The sequence below is a fragment of the Abramis brama genome (assembly GCF_963993115.1).
Source record: "Abramis brama genome assembly, chromosome: 13".
Taxonomy (NCBI): Eukaryota; Metazoa; Chordata; class Actinopteri; order Cypriniformes; family Leuciscidae; genus Abramis; species Abramis brama.
The window spans coordinates 29,043,246-29,060,807 of NC_139975.1; the positions used below are offsets into that span (position 1 = coordinate 29,043,246).

At 41.1% G+C, this 17,562-nt stretch overlaps 1 protein-coding gene across 1 annotated transcript in view; it reads left to right on the top strand.

Moving 5' to 3' along the window:
- Positions 1-1,608: 1,608 nt before the first annotated feature.
- Positions 1,609-17,562, top strand: part of il1rapl2 (interleukin 1 receptor accessory protein-like 2) — a 47,410-nt gene continuing 31,456 nt past the window's right edge. Inside the window, exon 1 of the mRNA XM_084133717.1 lies at positions 1,609-1,641. Within this exon, the coding sequence (XP_083989843.1) occupies positions 1,614-1,641 (28 nt within the window). The 5' untranslated portion in view covers positions 1,609-1,613. The remainder of the gene's footprint in view (positions 1,642-17,562) is intronic.

The following is a 17,562-nucleotide window of genomic DNA, read 5'->3' on the forward strand; positions in this document are numbered from 1 at the left end:
ACAAAAAAGAATAATTAATGGCTTTGACTATTCTAGCCATTTTTGTGAAAACAAAAACTCATCATTGTACATCATACAGTGATGTTCTAGAGAATTCTGTGCTTACATTGTTTCAATGGTTAGGGGAAGGTTGTTTTTCTAATCCAGCATGCCATTCTGGTTTGGAAGAAGTTATTGTCCTGTGCAAAGCACAGATCTAAACTCTGCTGAACATCTTTTGGATAAATTGAAAAGAAAACTGTGAGCCAGAACCCATCACACAACATCAGTGCCGATGACCTTGATGCAATGTCATTTAGGCCCTCCTTAAACTGATATCTAGAACAATTGTCTACAGTGTCAAGGAATAGCCAAAGCTTAGCGGTGAGTGTCCACATGCATCCATATTATATTTAAATGTCGTGGAATAGCTTAGGTAATTGGTAATAGACTGAAATATTATTACAGTTTAAAATAACCTTTTATTTAAATTAGTGCTGTCAAACGATTAAAATATTTAATCGCGATTAATCGCATTAATGTCATAGTTAACTCGCGATTAATCGCAATTAATCGCACATTTTTATCTATTCTAAATGTCTCTTGATTTCTTTTTGTCCCATTATTTTTTCTCATTTTAATGCTCTTATCAACATGGAAAAGTGGATCGGCTTGCTTTGAGCAAATGTTTCTTTTTGAAATCAACATTGGCATACTGTAGTGTTCAATTTCACACTAACATTCTCACTTGGAGCAAATAATCTCTCACACAATGTAACACTGTCCATCAATAAAAGGGTGAAAGAAATACTGATGAGGTCCTAATATTGACGAGGGGGTGGAGAATTCGCATCAGCGAATCAGTGTGCTTGGCCAATGGCCATCAAGTAGTAGGCCATTTCAGACTGGACGTGCTGCAATGATAGCTCAGTTCACAATGACAAAACATACAGATCACTTTGGTCTTGTCAACTGAAACATTTTGGCCACTTTTTTTAAATTAAACTTTCCATTCAGAATCTTATTGGCATCCATTTCGGCGTCTCGCGCTCATCATTCATCCACTCAAAACATAATGTTAAAGGGGGTCGCACACTGGACGAGAAGCGAAGCGCAGCGCCTCGTATTTAAAATTCGAACACATTATTCTCTATGAGTGTACACACACCTTTTATTGCTGGCCATAAACTGAGAAAGTACGCGTCCGATGTGCGATACAAGTTGTCCATAGACGCGGCTTCTCGTCCACTCTTTGGCCGGCTCGCAAGCCCAAACAAGTGTGTGCGGCGTGCCTGTTGTTTTGTTTCCGGTCTAGCTAGATCCGGTGGTGTTGTACTAACGTTACTAGTTGTTGCAAAAGCATGTCAAAAAAAAAAAAAAACTACAAAGTTTGCTAGGCGTTAATCGCGCGATAAAAAAATTGACGCCGTTAAAATGGGTTTGCGTTAACGCCGTTAATAACGCGTTTAACTGACAGCCCTAATTTAAATATATTGTTAAATGTAATTTATTCTTGTAATGGCAAAGCTGAGTTTTCATGAACATTATTGATGAATCCTGATTTGTTTGTAAAAACATTTATATGCAGATTTCATGCACTAATTTGTGTGTAGGTGCAGTAAGGAACGAGACCCATGCTGCGTCAGTTCTCCTATGCCCTAAGTATGTACTTATTTTGTACCCAAAATTGCATCTTGAAACATTGTTGCAGTTCATTGTAAACCAACTTGTCAACATCCTCATACACACTCCACATTTCATTTACGCTTCTCAACAATTCTTCCCGAATTGGAGATAAAAGTAGCACATTAATCATCCAGTCGTGGGTCTTTCATGTGGAGAACTCTCTTCATGGTTTTGTATAATAATGCATTTAATAATTAATGTTCAAATGGATCTTTTCTCAATGTTGTTGAACACAGATGACACTAAAAACAAATATTTTCATCATGTTCATGTAACTGATTTTTAATCACTCAACCCTTTTTAAGACTTTTCTATTTGACCACTGGTCTCATGGGAATCCGATATGTTTTTTTACATATCTGCGTTTTTAATTCTGAAACGAAATATCATGGATCCTCCTCCAAAGGAGTTGTGGGCCGTAGTTGCCGTGTGCCAGTTTGGTGGTCTTCAAGAAGTAATTGATTATGATTTGAATGTTTGAAAGATTGGCATAACTATCTTGTCAGAATTTGATCGAATTTCATTCACTTTGATGCCTTAATTGTGTTTTTAAAATCAATGCATTTTAAGTGATATGGTCTCCACCATCACGGTAGGATTGTCTTAGAGGTTGTTGGTTGATTTCAAAGTGAATAGAAAATAATTATAAATATAAAAGACAATTCATGTAGAAAGTCTAATAATATGTAGCAGGACTTTGATAAAATTGTGTTCTTAGTTCTTTTCATCTGTGTTTAGTTGTGAAATGAAATATCACAAATCCTTCTCCAAAGGGGTTGTGGGCCCGTACAGTAGTTGGCGTTTGCACGGTCTGCACTTCGTAATTCTTGTTTCGGATATTATTTAGGGTTGATAGTATGCAAATTGGGATGCAGGGCCAGTGTTTCATGCCAAAATGTATATATTATACATTAAAATATTATATATAAAAATTATTTATATTAAGTGCTTTAAACCAACCTTTATTGAACATTAATTACATTCATATCAGCATAAAAATAAATAAATACTTAAACACTGTCAATATTAATTACATACAAAAACTAAGATCACGTTGTTAAAATACATTAGTACGGATTAGGGGAAAGAATATATGTACAGTATAAAATTCATTATTTCATTGGAAAGTCCCTATAAAACATGGAGGGCCCTATTTTAACAATCTAAGCGCATGGTCTAAAGCCCATGGCGCAAGTGCACTTAAGGCGTGTCCAAATCCACTTTTGCTAGTTTAATGTTGGGAAAAATGGACTAAAAGGGTTGTCCCTATTCTCTTAATGAGTAATATGTCGTGAGGACGTGAAAATGATAACTGCATCAGGCTGAAACTAGCAGAAAACATTTGAGTCGCGTTTGGCGCTGCATTGCGCCGGGTGTAGAGGGCCCGGAAACCCTGTGTATGTATGTGTGTGTGTGTGTGTGTGTGTTTAATGTATTTGTAGACATTTTAAGGAACACTGAATATGAATGCAATTAATGTCCAATAAACGTTGGTTTAAAACACTTAGGGCCCTATTTTAAAGATCTAAGCGCATGGTCTAAAGCGCACGGCTCAAGTGCACTTTGTCACAGTGTCTGGTTTGTGTTTCCTGGGTAACCACTAGAGGTCCTCTTCCGCCACGGTGTCATTCACATTAGGAACTGCATTCCCCACAATCCTTGTCTGTACCCATCATTGCACTCAGCTGTTCCCCATCATCATTGCACTCAGCTGTTCCCCATTATCATTGTTAGTTCTGTGTTATATATATACCCTGCCTGTTTAGTGTTTGTCACAGAGTCATTGTATATTGTCCACACTTCTGAGGTCTGTGTTTCTAGCCTGTTTCTTGTTTTGTTTATTTGTGTTTGGATTGATTATATGGACTTTGACCCCTGCCTGGATGACTACGATTTTGGATTACCCTTAAATAAATACTGCTTTTGGATCTACCCTTTTTCCCGTGTGTGTCCGTGACAGAACGACTCCGTCATAGTATAGATCCAGCAGTATGGGGTTTCGTATCCTTCCCCCCAAGACGGAGAATGAGAGGAGGGGACGGGTCCAAAACTTAATGGACCTACGCCAGCAGGGCCAGCCGGTGGGCTGTCTGGCCCAAATGTTTTGGACCCTCTCTAGAGGGTTGGGGTACAACGACACGGCATTGAAGGAATTCTTCAATGTCTGTCTGGATGACCCATTGCCTGGGTGGGAGATAAAGGGGCTGGAGATCCTGGATTTTTGGGGATTTACCAGCTACCTTCAGCATCGGAGCCAGTGGGACACACCAATCATACCTGTGTCTCATGACGGAATGGCTGACCTTGCACCGGTGTCTCGGGACAAGATGGTCGCCATGCCAGTTCCAGAGGTGGTAACGCCTCCTGAGACGATGGATTTGATACCACCATCCGACCATCGTAAGAGGAGGAGGAGGAGGAAGACTTCCCGTCTCCCTAACGTCCCGGAAATCGTCCCTGTGCAGCCCGCTGTCGTCCCGGAGATTGTCCTCGTGCAGCCTGCTGTCATCCCAGAGGTCGTCCCCGCGCAGCCCGCTGTCATCCCAGAGATCGTCCTGGAGATACCCACCATCAGTCCTGCCACGGCAAAGAAGGCTATCTTCCTCTTTTATGCAATAGCAGTACTGCGTGCTTGGAGGAGACACAGCAGGTCGGCCGATCCAGAGACCGTTCAGGTCACGTCTGTCGATCCAGAGACCGTTCAGGTCCCGTCTGCCGATCCAGAGACCGTTCAGGTCCCGTCTGCCGATCCAGAGACCGTTCAGGTCACGTCTGCCGATCCAGAGACCGTTCAGGTCACGTCTGCCGATCCAGAGACTGTTCAGGTCACGTCTGCCGATCCAGAGACTGTTCAGGTCACGTCTGCCGAGCCAGTGTCTCCGGACAAGATGGCCACCGCCGAGCCGGTGTTTCCAGACAAGATGGCCGCCGCTGAGCCTGTGTCTCCGGACAAGATGGCCACCGCCGAGCCAGTGTCTGTATCTTTTCCTGTGTCTGAGCCAGTGTTCTTTCCTGAGTCTGTGTCTGTTCCTGAGCCGGTGTCTGTTCCTGTTCCTGAGCCGGTGCCTGTGTCTGTTCCTGAGCCAGTGCCTGTGTCTGTTCCTGAGCTGGTGCCTGTGTCTGTTCCTGTTCCTGTTCCGTGGCCACCCGAGGGGTCGTCTCCGCCGTGGCCGCCCGATGAACAGTCCGCTCCGCCCTGGCCGCCTGAGGGAAAGTCTCCGCCCTGGCCGCCAGATGGGCTGTCTGCTCCGCCCTGGCCACCTGAAGGGTCGTCTCCGCCCTGGCCGCCAGATGGACTGTCTGCTCCGCCCTGGCCACCTGAAGGGTCGTCTCCGCCCTGGCCGCCCGATGGACTATCTGCTCCGCCCTGGCTGCTTGATAAACTCTCTGCTCCGCCCTGGCCGCCCGAGGGTAAGTCTCCGCCCTGGCAGCCCGAGGGAAAGTCTCCGCCGTGGCCGCCCGAGGGGTCGTCTCCGCCGTGGTCGCCCGAGGGAAAGTCTCCGCCCTGACCGCCCGATGGACTGTCGTCTCCGCCCTGGCCGCCCGATGGACTGTCGTCTCTGCCCTGGCCGCCCGATGGACTGTATGTTTCGCCCTGGCCGCTGGCTAAGCCATCACCCCCTGTTCCTGTTCCCCTCCATGGACCTGGCCCCCCATCCCTCCCCCTAATCCTCCACCGTTCCACCTCCCTCCTGGACTTTTGTTGGGTTTTGTTTCGTGTCGTGGAGCATCTGGTAGCCGCTCCGTAGAGGGGGGGTTATGTCACAGTGTCTGGTTTGTGTTTCCTGGGTAACCACTAGAGGTCCTCTTCCGCCACGGTGTCATTTACATTAGGAACTGCATTCCCCACAATCCTTGTCTGTACCCATCACTGTATCATTGCACTCAGCTGTTCCCCATCATCATTGCACTCAGCTGTTCCCCATTATCATTGTTAGTTCTGTGTTATATATATACCCTGCCTGTTTAGTGTTTATCACGGAGTCGTTGTATATTGTCCACACTTCTGAGGTCTGTGTTTCTAGCCTGTTTCTTGTTTTGTTTATTTGTGTTTGGATTGATTATATGGACTTTGACCCCTGCCTGGATGACTATGATTTTGGATTACCCTTAAATAAATACTGCTTTTGGATCTACCCTTTTTCCCGTGTGTGTCCGTGACACACTTAGGGCGTCTGAATCCACTTTTGCTAAATTAACGACGGGAAAAATGGTCGGCGCGCTCGGCGCATGGTCTAAAAGGGTTATCCCTATTCTCTTAATGTGTAATGGGTGTGTTTTGGACGTAACGTGCAATAAACCAATCAGAGTCTCATCTCCCATTCCCTTTAATAGCCAGTTGAGCTCGTGCCATGGCGGATTCGCTATTTACATGGCAGAATTTGCAAGCGGAAAAACTGAACGCTTCTCAAGAGGAGGAAACGGATCTGCTCGTGCGTGAGGTAAAGCAGCAGACCATCTATGGGAAAAGCGGATTCCACCATATCTTTATATATGCACTTTTTGTGTACAAAGCTCTTTTGCACAAACTACCATCTTTTATTAATTCACTTTTAACTGTTAGATGGTCTGGTTACCAGACCAGAGCTCAGGGATGGCTATTACTACAGATCCCAAAGATCTCCTCTGAATTGGGTAGACCTGCGTTTAGTTTTTCTGCCCCTCACATTTGGAATGAATTACAATGTACTATTAAACTGGATGATCTGGTGCCTTTACGGCATTTTAGACGTCTGCTTAAGGATCATTTTATTACTGATTGTGTTTGTTTCCTGTGATTGTTTTGGCTTTCCTTTTAATTGCTTTTAATTTATTTAGCTTGTTTTACTGTATATTGCATTCCTGGCTGTATTTCTCTTTTTTCTGTGTGACCTACACTGGTCGTTGCTGTAAATGAGAACTCGTTCTCAGTCAACTTACCTGTATAAATAAATAAATATATATACATAATAATAATCTTTTACATTGTAATCCTTTTATTTTTAATATTTGGCATGTTTGTGTGCTGCTGCGTCCCTGTGTGTTTAATAAGCAGAGTGTACCCGTCTATGGGCACATTACTAATGTGCCCTTTAAATAACAAAATAAATACTGCGCCATTGACTTTAGACCAGGTTTCAGTTGGTCAATGGCGCGGTCTATTTCAGTTGCTTCAAAATAGCAACGCGCCAACAATGCGCCCGAATACACCTCGTTTTCAGACCAGCAGCCTATGGGTGAACAGATGGGCGCAAATGGATTTGCTATTTAAACAACGTGGCGCAGGACGTTCAGCGACGTGCTGAAACTAGCAAAAAACACGTGCGTCCAGCCTGGCGCTGCATTGCACTGGGTGTATGATAAGGCCCTAATGTCATATTCCCATTTTCTGTGACCTAACCTAAAGTGAGAACTATATTATACTTATTATAAAGTGTTACCAGAATTTTCCTTTTTATTTTAAATCACTTTTATTCTGAGCACCAGTAGTAGGTCTATTTGTCTACAAGCTGAACTTTTTTGTTTTTTGTTTATAAGTCTATTTACATTCATTCATAAACTGGAATTTATTAATGTACACACATTTAACTATTAACTATTGGGGAAGGTCCATTGCACAAATGACCCTGAATTGATTCATATTAGCTTCTTAATGCATCAGTGGACTGTTTCGTTGGAATGGAAATAGCTTATCAGCTACATCTTTGTTCAAATGGACCCGTGGCTCACTTCACACTCTTGAAGCCTCTCTAGGCTTGTCTTTCCTGCTGCTGTCCCAGAGGAGTTTGGAAGTGCTCCGTGAGCTCTCCACGAGTGCAAATCCTTTCAGTCTGACTGACGGCCGCAGCTCTACAACAATTTGTCCCAAATCTCTGCCGGTCTCTTGAGCTCTCACATGCTGTGAAGTGCTGGACAATTTTAACCAGCTCTAAGAGAGGTTTGTTCTTCAGGCACTTAGACCTATTTCTATGAGCAATGTCAGACTGAATGTTCAGATACTGGCAGTTCCTGTAAATTGAAAAAAAAAAAATCATATGTTAAAAAAGATTGTTTCATACATGTGGACAGTTCCAAGAAGTCCCTTTTCTGTTTCTTAGAAATGCGTTCACTTTTTCATTGATTTTAATAAATAAATGAAAGTTAATGTTATTGACTGTATATAATGATATATTTCAGATGGTTGTGTATCCCACGCACTTAAGTCATTGGTGGACATGTGTATGTAATAATTGCTCAGTCAGCACATTGCTGAAACTAGTGAATATTTCATATTTCGTGAAACACTGTGCTGCAAGTTTCTGGTGTAAACTTCCCCAAAGTCATTTAGTGTGTCCAAAAATATTTCCTGGTTTTTGTTGACGTGACTGTGGATACATGTATTTTTTTCACTTAAAATAAAAGGTAATGGAATAAATATAAATGTCCTGTGCAAACCTTTTTTTAATGATGCAGGGAAGAGTTTGTTGACGGCCATAGTTGGCGAAGCATCAGATGTATTTGCTGGCTCAGGGAGAATTAAATTGGCAGGCAGAAAAAACCCCAGACATTTTGTGTTTATTGCAAGTGCATGTGCCACAGTTCATGCTCATTAAAACAGCACTCAAGACTGCTAGGCCAACTGTTTATTATATTGAGATTTTTTGATTTAAGAGGATATCTTTTAATTGAGTGCATTTTTTGTATATTCACAATATGACATTTTGTGGTCATACAGTATATAGCAAAAAAAGGGTTGCAATTGTAAGCTCCTACCTAACTTGCATACTGTATGTAGATAATCTAGCCAAAATGTTTAGAAAATGATTGACTTATATTGCTGATAGTAGCTTTTATTTTGGAGTTTTTAAATGTCTTTAGACATTTAATGTCTTTGGACATCAGTGTTGATTCAGTTCCGTTAATCTATTATTAAATTAGTTAAATTTGACAATAGTTAATGTTGAGCATTAGTTATTGGTTAAACATTACTTAGATTGCAAAGCTATAAAGTGTAAAAATTGCTTGGTTAGTAAAAACAGCTTTATTTGTAAAAACAGATTTAATGTCTTTATAAGGTTGAAAGTCAAACTGGGCTAATTTGCTTTCATGAACAGTTATGATTCGATGAGCCGCATTTTTTAGCTCTTGTAAATATGCTTCATACTCTGAATTCTATAATAACTCTTTCCCCATCAGCATTTTGATAATTTTCCCAAAACTTTCATGGCCCCCAGAAAATGTTATTGTATGAATATCTGAACATGCAAACAAAACAGAGCCTCTGCTGTTAAACAACAACATAAAAAAAAACTAGACTGTACATTTCCTGAAGAAAACGTGAGTGGTGCTTGCAGTAGCAAAACTCGGCACTTGGTTGCTAGGGTGTTGTACATGATTGTGTAACGCTCGGTTCCCAAATGAAGACGAAGATGAATCAGATTCAAATAACAAGAGGATTTATTCCAAACGTGATAAGCCAACATACGACACAAACAATACTGGACACTAAACTGAAGACAGGCATGAACTAAATACACAGAAGATGACGAGAGAAAGACAGACTGGTGTGAAGATCATTAGTGTCCATGGTGATTGATAACGTGCAGGTGATAGGTGATGGCTGATAGTGTGCATGTGGGAACTGAAGAGGATGATGGGACATGTAGTGAAGACAGTGACCATGACAGATTGCATATGAGCCAACAACCATATCTGTACGATGTTGTGGAGCTGAAATATGACTTCTATATGTTCTAAATGGTTGCTAGGGTTTGGTTACATAGTTACCATAGTGATATTTACAGATACGGACTTTTCCCTCCACAGAAGCACGTCGGTTAACTAAGAAATACACTTGCGCTCCCCGGGGTGGTTCAGCGCAAAGAGGAGGCGTGTTCTGGCGCAAACGTTCCCTCATGCTATTTTACAGGTTTAGAAAACAATTCCGCCACTGACCGAAAAAAACTAGTTTAAAGTCAGTGGCGCGTTGCGCATGTTATTCATATGCTATTTTAAGGGTGCATGCTTGGCCATAATCAATGTAGCGTGTGCACAACGCACATACACTTTGATTCTCTCATCTACACAGAAGCAGCAGTTTTCATTTTTGCAAATCATACATTATTACGATAGATAGATAGATAGATAGATAGATAGATAGATAGATAGATAGATAGTTTATTATAAAAGCATACATCTTAGCTTACACATTTACCCAAATTATCATACGCCTGTTTAACCGAAGTTAATTTGGGTGTGTTTCTCCATCCCCAACGTCACTTCTCTGTGTTTTACGGCCCTGACGAGAACGTCGGTCTCCTCGGCTGTGAACCGCTGCCGGCGCGCGCCTGGCAAATCCGCCGTTATAATAGGAATCCGCTGTAGAACAAGCGCGCCTGCTCTTAAAGGGAATGTGAGATGACGCTCTGATTGGTTTATTTCACGTTACGCCCAAACCACACCTATGAATAATGAAGCTACTTCAGACCAACCCATTTTAGATTTGCGTCGGGCGCAAAAGTCATTTATCCCGCCGGGAAAATAGCAACAGCGCCCGAGACCTGCCCACAAAGTTACTTGCGGTTTGCGCTTGACACTTGCGTTTCAGATCGTTAAAATAGGGCCCTTAATCTCATTATTCTTAATAATGTTTCATTTATGTTTGCAATGTAAGTCAAGTCCAGAATTACAGTGATTACAGTGATTTTACCATGGTCAGGAGGTTTTACACACTCCTTTTTGTGCTGTTAGCAAATCGGTCTGTCTAACTCAAGCTCAAGCTTCAAGCACAGGGGAAAAAAAAAACAGTTTAAATCATGCATTTCTGCAGCTGCTGTCCCAAGCTTTTATTGTTGAATGTGTTGTTTTGCAAAGCATAATTTCAAATGGAATGACCTTTCATCATCATAAAAATACTGCCGTACTCTTGAGAAAATGAGCATTGAATCAGCCTTATGCTTTCAGACTCTTTTCAGAAGAGTGGGCCGTAGTTTAGTCGGTGAAAAGAGTTTAGTCGGTGAGTATGAAACAGCTGCACTCAGCAGAAGATGGCATGCAGTCCACTCTATAAAGCCACATTTCTACACAATCCCAATGCAACAACACTGAGATGTAGAATAAATGATACAGCAAAGTCGGCTTCCACAGAGATGAAATGCTGAATGTGTGCAATAACAACTGTAGATGGAAAATGTGGCAATATCCAATGTTTATTGCAAAAGCTTTAAAAAAGATTTAAAAAGGGCGAAACAAATATTTGAGTTGAATTGAACATGCATGGGGGCTGATTTCCCATTTTCACAGCAAGAAATAGAAAGGGAAGTGAAATGTTCCTTGCGGAAGGGGAATGTGCTAATCTTCCTGTGGGTCAAATGTGCTGAACCCTTTCTGTGCTCATTGGTTTTCCTTGGGTAAGAGGTCGTCCACTTGATTCTTTACGACTTCTTGTAAGACTGGGTTGTGCCAGGCCTGTTGTACATTCATTGTTGTCTTTCCCTTTTCTACTGGATGCTGGAATGATTTCTTCAGGCAGTTCACATGTTTGAGCAGTTCTTTTGTACTTTTTTGTACTTGCATCTTATTTTGATTCTTGATTGGGTCCCAGATCCCACAAGCATTTCCAAAATTTTCTCCCATTTGTTCTTCCCCCACATGCTCCAGTGAGCGCCCGTAGTTCAGCTGGCTGGGCTGGATTTGGAAGCGGTGGGGAGATGCTCTCAAGGGTGCACCACACATCTACAATTGCATAAGCAGCTTTTCATGGGCTATTTTCAGTTGCCGCACAAGCAAGGGGCTTTGCGTAGGAGTTTCGGTTTAGTCTGATCATAATGTTTCCTAAATGGAGACTACACAGTCATGTAATTTACCCGCACTTTTCTTAAAAGTCACAGTGCAGATGTACAGTAAACCGGAATGTCATCACTGAAAAAATGTACAATCGGTTTGACATGCTGAAGATTTTAATATTCATGACTAATTTTTTCAAGAGTGTTGTTAGAGGTAGTTAACAAGAAGTAAACATGATATCCTCTAAATCTGACATTTTTGTGCATTTTCTTCTCATATCTTCGCTGTTGTTGGTGACTGCCACAATCAAAAGTCCAAAAAAGTGACCTTTCATCTTCAAACCGGAATACTGCATAAAAGACATAAATATAAGAGTAAGGGGATGGGGTATTAGTGAGCAATCAGTTTGGGAAAATTAAAGGTATGTCGTTACTGTGACAGTGTACCTGTCATATATTCCCTGTGTGCTTGTGGACTTTTATGTTATTTCCTGACGTGTGTTTTTCTGTGTAGTTTTTCATGTTGATTTAGTTCTCCAGGTGTTTCCCATTTAACCACTCCCCCTTGTTATCTTGTTTAGCTCAGTTGAATGTGAATATAGTGCTTATGTTTCACTTGTGGTTTGCCCATTGTTGTATGAGTTTGCTTAGTTCCCGTGTATTACCCTGTTTCCTTGTGTTTTTATTTATTTGCATGCTGTATGATAAAACCAACAGTTAAGGGTTTGATTTACACTCTGTGATTTCAGCAAGGTTACCTACTCACACTGAACGAGTAGATCGCATGCGATGTACTGTCAAGCCAAAGCTCGCATTTTATGTGCTCACACTATATGGTCCAATCATCGAGCTGCGACTTGACTCCTCACACTATGGGCCCTATTTTAACGATCTGAAACGCAAGTGTCAAAGCGCAAAGCGCAAGTAACTTTGTGGGCGGGTCTTGGCGCTGTTGCTATTTTCCCAGCGGGATAAATGACTCTTGCGCCAGGCGCAAATCTAAAATGGGTTGGTCTGAAGTAGCTTCATTATTCATAGGTGTGGTTTGGGCGTATCGTGAAATAAACCAATCAGAGCGACATCTCACATTCCCTTTAAGAGCAGGCGCGCTTTGTTCTAAAGCGGATTCCTATTATAACGGCGGATTTGCCAGGCGCGCGCCAGGAGCGGTTCACAGCCGAGGAGAGCAACGCTCTCGTCAGGGACGTTGGGGATGGAGAAACCCACCCAAATTAACTTAGGTTAAAAAGGCGTATGATAATTTGGGTAAATGTGTAAGCTAGATGTATGCTATTATAACAAATTGTCTATCTATATTTCTATCTATCTATCTATCTATCTATCTATCTATCTATCTATCTATCTATCTATCTATCTATCTATCTATCTATCTATCTATCTATCTATCTATCTATCGTAATAATATATGATTTGCAAAAATGAAAACTGCTGCTTCTGTGTAGATGAGAGAATCAAAGTGTATGCGCGTTGTGCACACGCTACATTGATTATGGCCAAGCATGCGCCCTTAAAATAGCATATGAATAACATGCGCAACCCGCCACTGACTTTAAACTATTTTTTCCTGGTTAGTGGCGCAATTGTTTTCTAAACCTGCAAAATAGCATGAAGGAACGTTTGCGCCGGAACACGCCTCCTTTTTTGCGCTGAACCGCCCAGGGAGCGCAAGTTCATTCCCTAGTTTAGCGACGTGCTTTTGTGGAGGGAAAAGCGCGCTTTGCACGGTTGCAAAATAGGAATGATACATGCGTCGGTGTACAAAGTCAATTGCGCTGGGTGCAAGATAGGGCCCTATATGTGTGAAATATGAGTGATAAACCCCCGTGCCGGGTTGCGCCAATAGACCATGATATTGTGTATCCAGAGATATTGTCAAAACAAGCATCAGCTATCAATATCAAGAGTATTTAGCATTTCCAATGTATGTATTCAATTATTATTTGTACTATTGTATTATTATTAGGGAAAGCCTACTTTCATTATTAAATGTATAGGCTATTATAATTAATTTGCAACGCATAACTTTATAGCGTATCCCCGCATAACCGACATGCTGCAAAGATTAGATAGAAGCTTAGGCCTACTCTTTGAAAATTGTCTAAAAACCTTTAGGTCGATTACAATGAATTAAAGGCCTATAATTAAGATTATTAACAGTCTATGTCCGAACACTGTAATAATCAGTCATCAATGAAAATTAAAAACAGCTTTATTTCAAAAACAGCTTGTTTAACATGATCATTTAAGAAATTAATAAAAGAGGCATTGTAGCTACATCGTAGGTGGCTTGGAAGACATGGGTTTAATATGGTTTAACCATTTTACAACACAAACTGGAGGTAAGCAACAGTAATTTGTAGCTAGATCTACAGAACTTAAAGATCTCCCTCTTTTTGTTTTCTTTCTTGCTGCATTAAAGATGAAATGGTTAAACTTCTGTTTTCACGCAGGCGCAGTGAAGGTAAAACACAGAGTTTAGGGCAACCGGTTCGTAGCTCTACTTCAACTGTGCAATATAGTCATGAGAAGCGGCCAAAATTTCTGACATGCCAGAAATTCATCCGACCATCCGATTGCCTGTTTCCATTTCCCATGTGTGGGTGATTTGTGTGTATGTGTTTGTTTAGATTAGTTATGTGTTCATGATTTAGTTAATAAAACTTTATAATACACAAGTTCCCTGATTCTGTTTGCAGATTAATGTCACTTAAACGATTCCTGATCTTGCCACACGCTCTAAGCTCTGTACACGCTAAGAAATAATCATTTTTCTGTGGCCATGAAAAAATACCCTTGATGAGCCTCAATTTCTGTTTTGATCTGAAGTCTATGTAAATAACTCAATTATGCATAAAGTGTTTAATGGACCAAGCCAACATGTTTCATTGCATAATGTGAAATGAAGTTCATAATTCACCAACTTAATATATAAGAAACTAGTTTGCCCTGTATTTTATTATTACCAACTGCTTTAATGTTGGATTTGTGAGTTTTTAAAGTTGTGTATTTATAAAGAAATATAAGACAATTAATCTCTCTACTAGTAAGATGCATTAGGTATTAGGACGTATTAGGGTCCACTGCTTAATTATTGAATTCATGTGTTTCAGTCAGACCTATTGCCACAGGTGTACAATATAAAATAAAGCATGTAGTCTGCATTTACAAACATTTATGGAAAAAAAATGGGTCATTCTGAAGAGCTCAGTGAATTTAAGCGAGGTACTGTGATAGGATGCCACCTTTACCACTTTTGAAATTCCGTCCCTGCTAGATATTCCATGGTCAACTGTTTGTGAGTGGTATTATTGGAAAGTGGAAGCATTTAGCAACAGCAGTAACTCAGCCACAAATTTGAAAACCACGTAAAGTCACAGCAGGGTTACCGAGTGCTGAGGTACATGGTGTGTAAAAGTCGGCAATGCTCTGCTGATTCCAAAACTTCCACTGGCATTAATATCAGCACAAAAACTGTGCGGTGGGAGCTTCATGGAATGTTTTTCCATGGCCAAGCAGCTGCATGAAAGCCTCACATCAATGTGAGAACAATGCCAAGCGTTGAATAGAGGGTGTAAAGTCCACCATTGGACTCTGGAGCAGTGGAAACTCGTCTCTAGGTTTGGCGGATGCCTGGAGAACGTTGCCTGACTGCATTGTACCAACTGTAAAGTTTGGTGGAGGAGGGATACTGGTATGGGGCTGTTTTTCAGGGGGTTGGGCTTGGCCCCTTAGTTCCAGTGAAGGGAAATCTTAATTCTTCAGCATGCAAAGATATTATAGTCAATGTGATGCTTCCAACTTTGTGGGAACTGTTTGGGGATGGGCCATTTCTATTCCAGCATGACTTTGCCCCAGTGCACAAAGCAAGGTCAATAAAGACATGGTTGGATGAGTGTAGTGTAGAATAACTTGAATGGCCTGCACACATTTCCCACAGAAACACTCCAATATCTTGTGGAAAGCTTTCCCAGAAGAGTTGAAGCTGAAATAGCTGCAAAGAGCTGACCAACTCCATATTAATGTTATTAATATCCTTAAAGTCCCTGTTGGTGTAATGCTCCGGTGACCCAGTACTTTTGTCCATATAGTGTATTTGCATCACAACTGGAAATTGACATGTTTGCCTACACCAAGTAAATGTTCTGAGAAGCATAGAAGAAGCAAGTTAGGCAGAGTGGGATAAGAAGTGGTTAGAAGATGTATATTTAATGGAAGGGATGGAAGTGTCATTGGGGAATGGAGGCATCCGCAGAAGGGCCACAATGTCCTCAGTGTGTGAGAGGAAGTGAGGGTGTGGATGGGAAGTGATGGGTCCAGATGCGCAGGGTCAGGTGTCTAGACCTTCAAGGACAGCTGGTGCTTACTTGTGAAAGAGAGGCATCAGCCAGGGACAAAGAGATGTGATGCTGGATACAGATCCATTGTCACACGTTCACTCCTGGAGTGGGTCTGAAGTCTGCTCAGTAAGACCACTGCCAGAACACTTCAAAGTAGGCAGATCCTGCTAGACGTGAAACATGCAAGATCAATAGTTAGTCCTGCTATTTGTGATTTGTATTTGAATCTTAATAGCTACAATATCAGCTGCCTGATGCTTTTAGCATTTGAGCAATTTTCAATTGAGAGAAGCTTTTTTCACACTGTGAAATATCCAAAAATAGATATTTTTTTAACTGCAGGCAAAGACTCACAGACGATTAGTTAAACTTTTTTAAGCTCTTCCTGAGGGGGACCGATGCAATTTTTGCTATGGTTAAGTTGCATGAAACTCTGTTATCACAAATACCAAAGCAAACAGGATACTGGGTATGCTTGTGCTTTAATTGGAAGTGATCTTCATACTGACCCTTTGTTTAATAAATGTGATGCAGAAAAGTAAAACATGACGCAGATTGCACATAAATTATCTATTCACACAGAGAGAAACCAACATTGCTATTTGACTAATTTGATTATTGCAAGTTTGCAAAAAGTCTAGTTTTTGTATATTCCAGTGTTTGTATATAGAATATTTGAATATCAATATAGAGAATCTGTTTTGCATGTTTGAGAGAAAAGAGTGATGTTGCTGCAGAATCTGCCTCGGTTTAATTTCTTTATATATAATTACAGTTTATTACAAGTGTAATCAATGTAAATTGTTCACCCTGATTCTTTCGCTTTTCATTTTACATTTTTTCACCCTTCTCACATATTCTCTTATCTTAAAGAAGAACTTTGTGTCAATGCATTAACTACAATGAAACATTCAAATAATCATTGATCATTTTAATCTTTTGACAGTAGACTTTTTTAATAGACCAGGTAAAACTGCAACTGTTTGTCAGAGGATATTGTTTTGGACCTGGTGTATTTTATTCTGTGATTTAATTAACTTGAATGGTGCGTTGCTAACATGGATTCTAGAAGATTCTAGCAGGCTTTTCTTCTGGCCAGACACACAGATAGCAGCAGAAGTGAGAGGGGGTGGTGAAGTATTGCACAGGGAGCTGTTAGGGAAAAAACGCGAGGGGTGGGTGGAACGGAAAGCGGCACAATCCAATGAAACGGATACGGGTGAGCCGGGTTATCCTTGTCTATATCACCTCTGCCAGGATCTGCCATTTGTTCTGACTTTGTGCTCATTTTCTGAGAAAATTTTAAGAATTTTAAGATTTTTCTTTAGTGCTGTAATTCTGTGCACTGTAGCATTGTAGCTTGTCTTTTAAAGGGATAGTTCACCCAAAAATGAAAATAAGCCCATGATTTACTCACCCTGCAGCCATCCTAGGTGTATATGACATTTTTCTTTCAGACGAATACAATCGTGAGTTATATTAAAAAATGTCCTGGCTCTTCCAAGCTTTATAATGGGAGTCAATGGGTATATTTTTTTGGAAGTCCATCAAAGCGCAACCATCCATGATAAAAGTTATCCACACGGCTCTGGGGGGTTAATAAAGGCCTTCTGAAGCGAAGCAATGCATTCATGTAAGAAAAATATCCATATTTAAAACTTTATCGACTAAAATGACTGGCTTCCAGCAGACGGCCGTACGCCAAAAGAGTAACACTTGACGATGAATGAAGTAGGCTGTAGGAGTAACATAAGCTTTGACGCCTCTCGCGGTTCAAATAAACAGGGCTGGGCAAC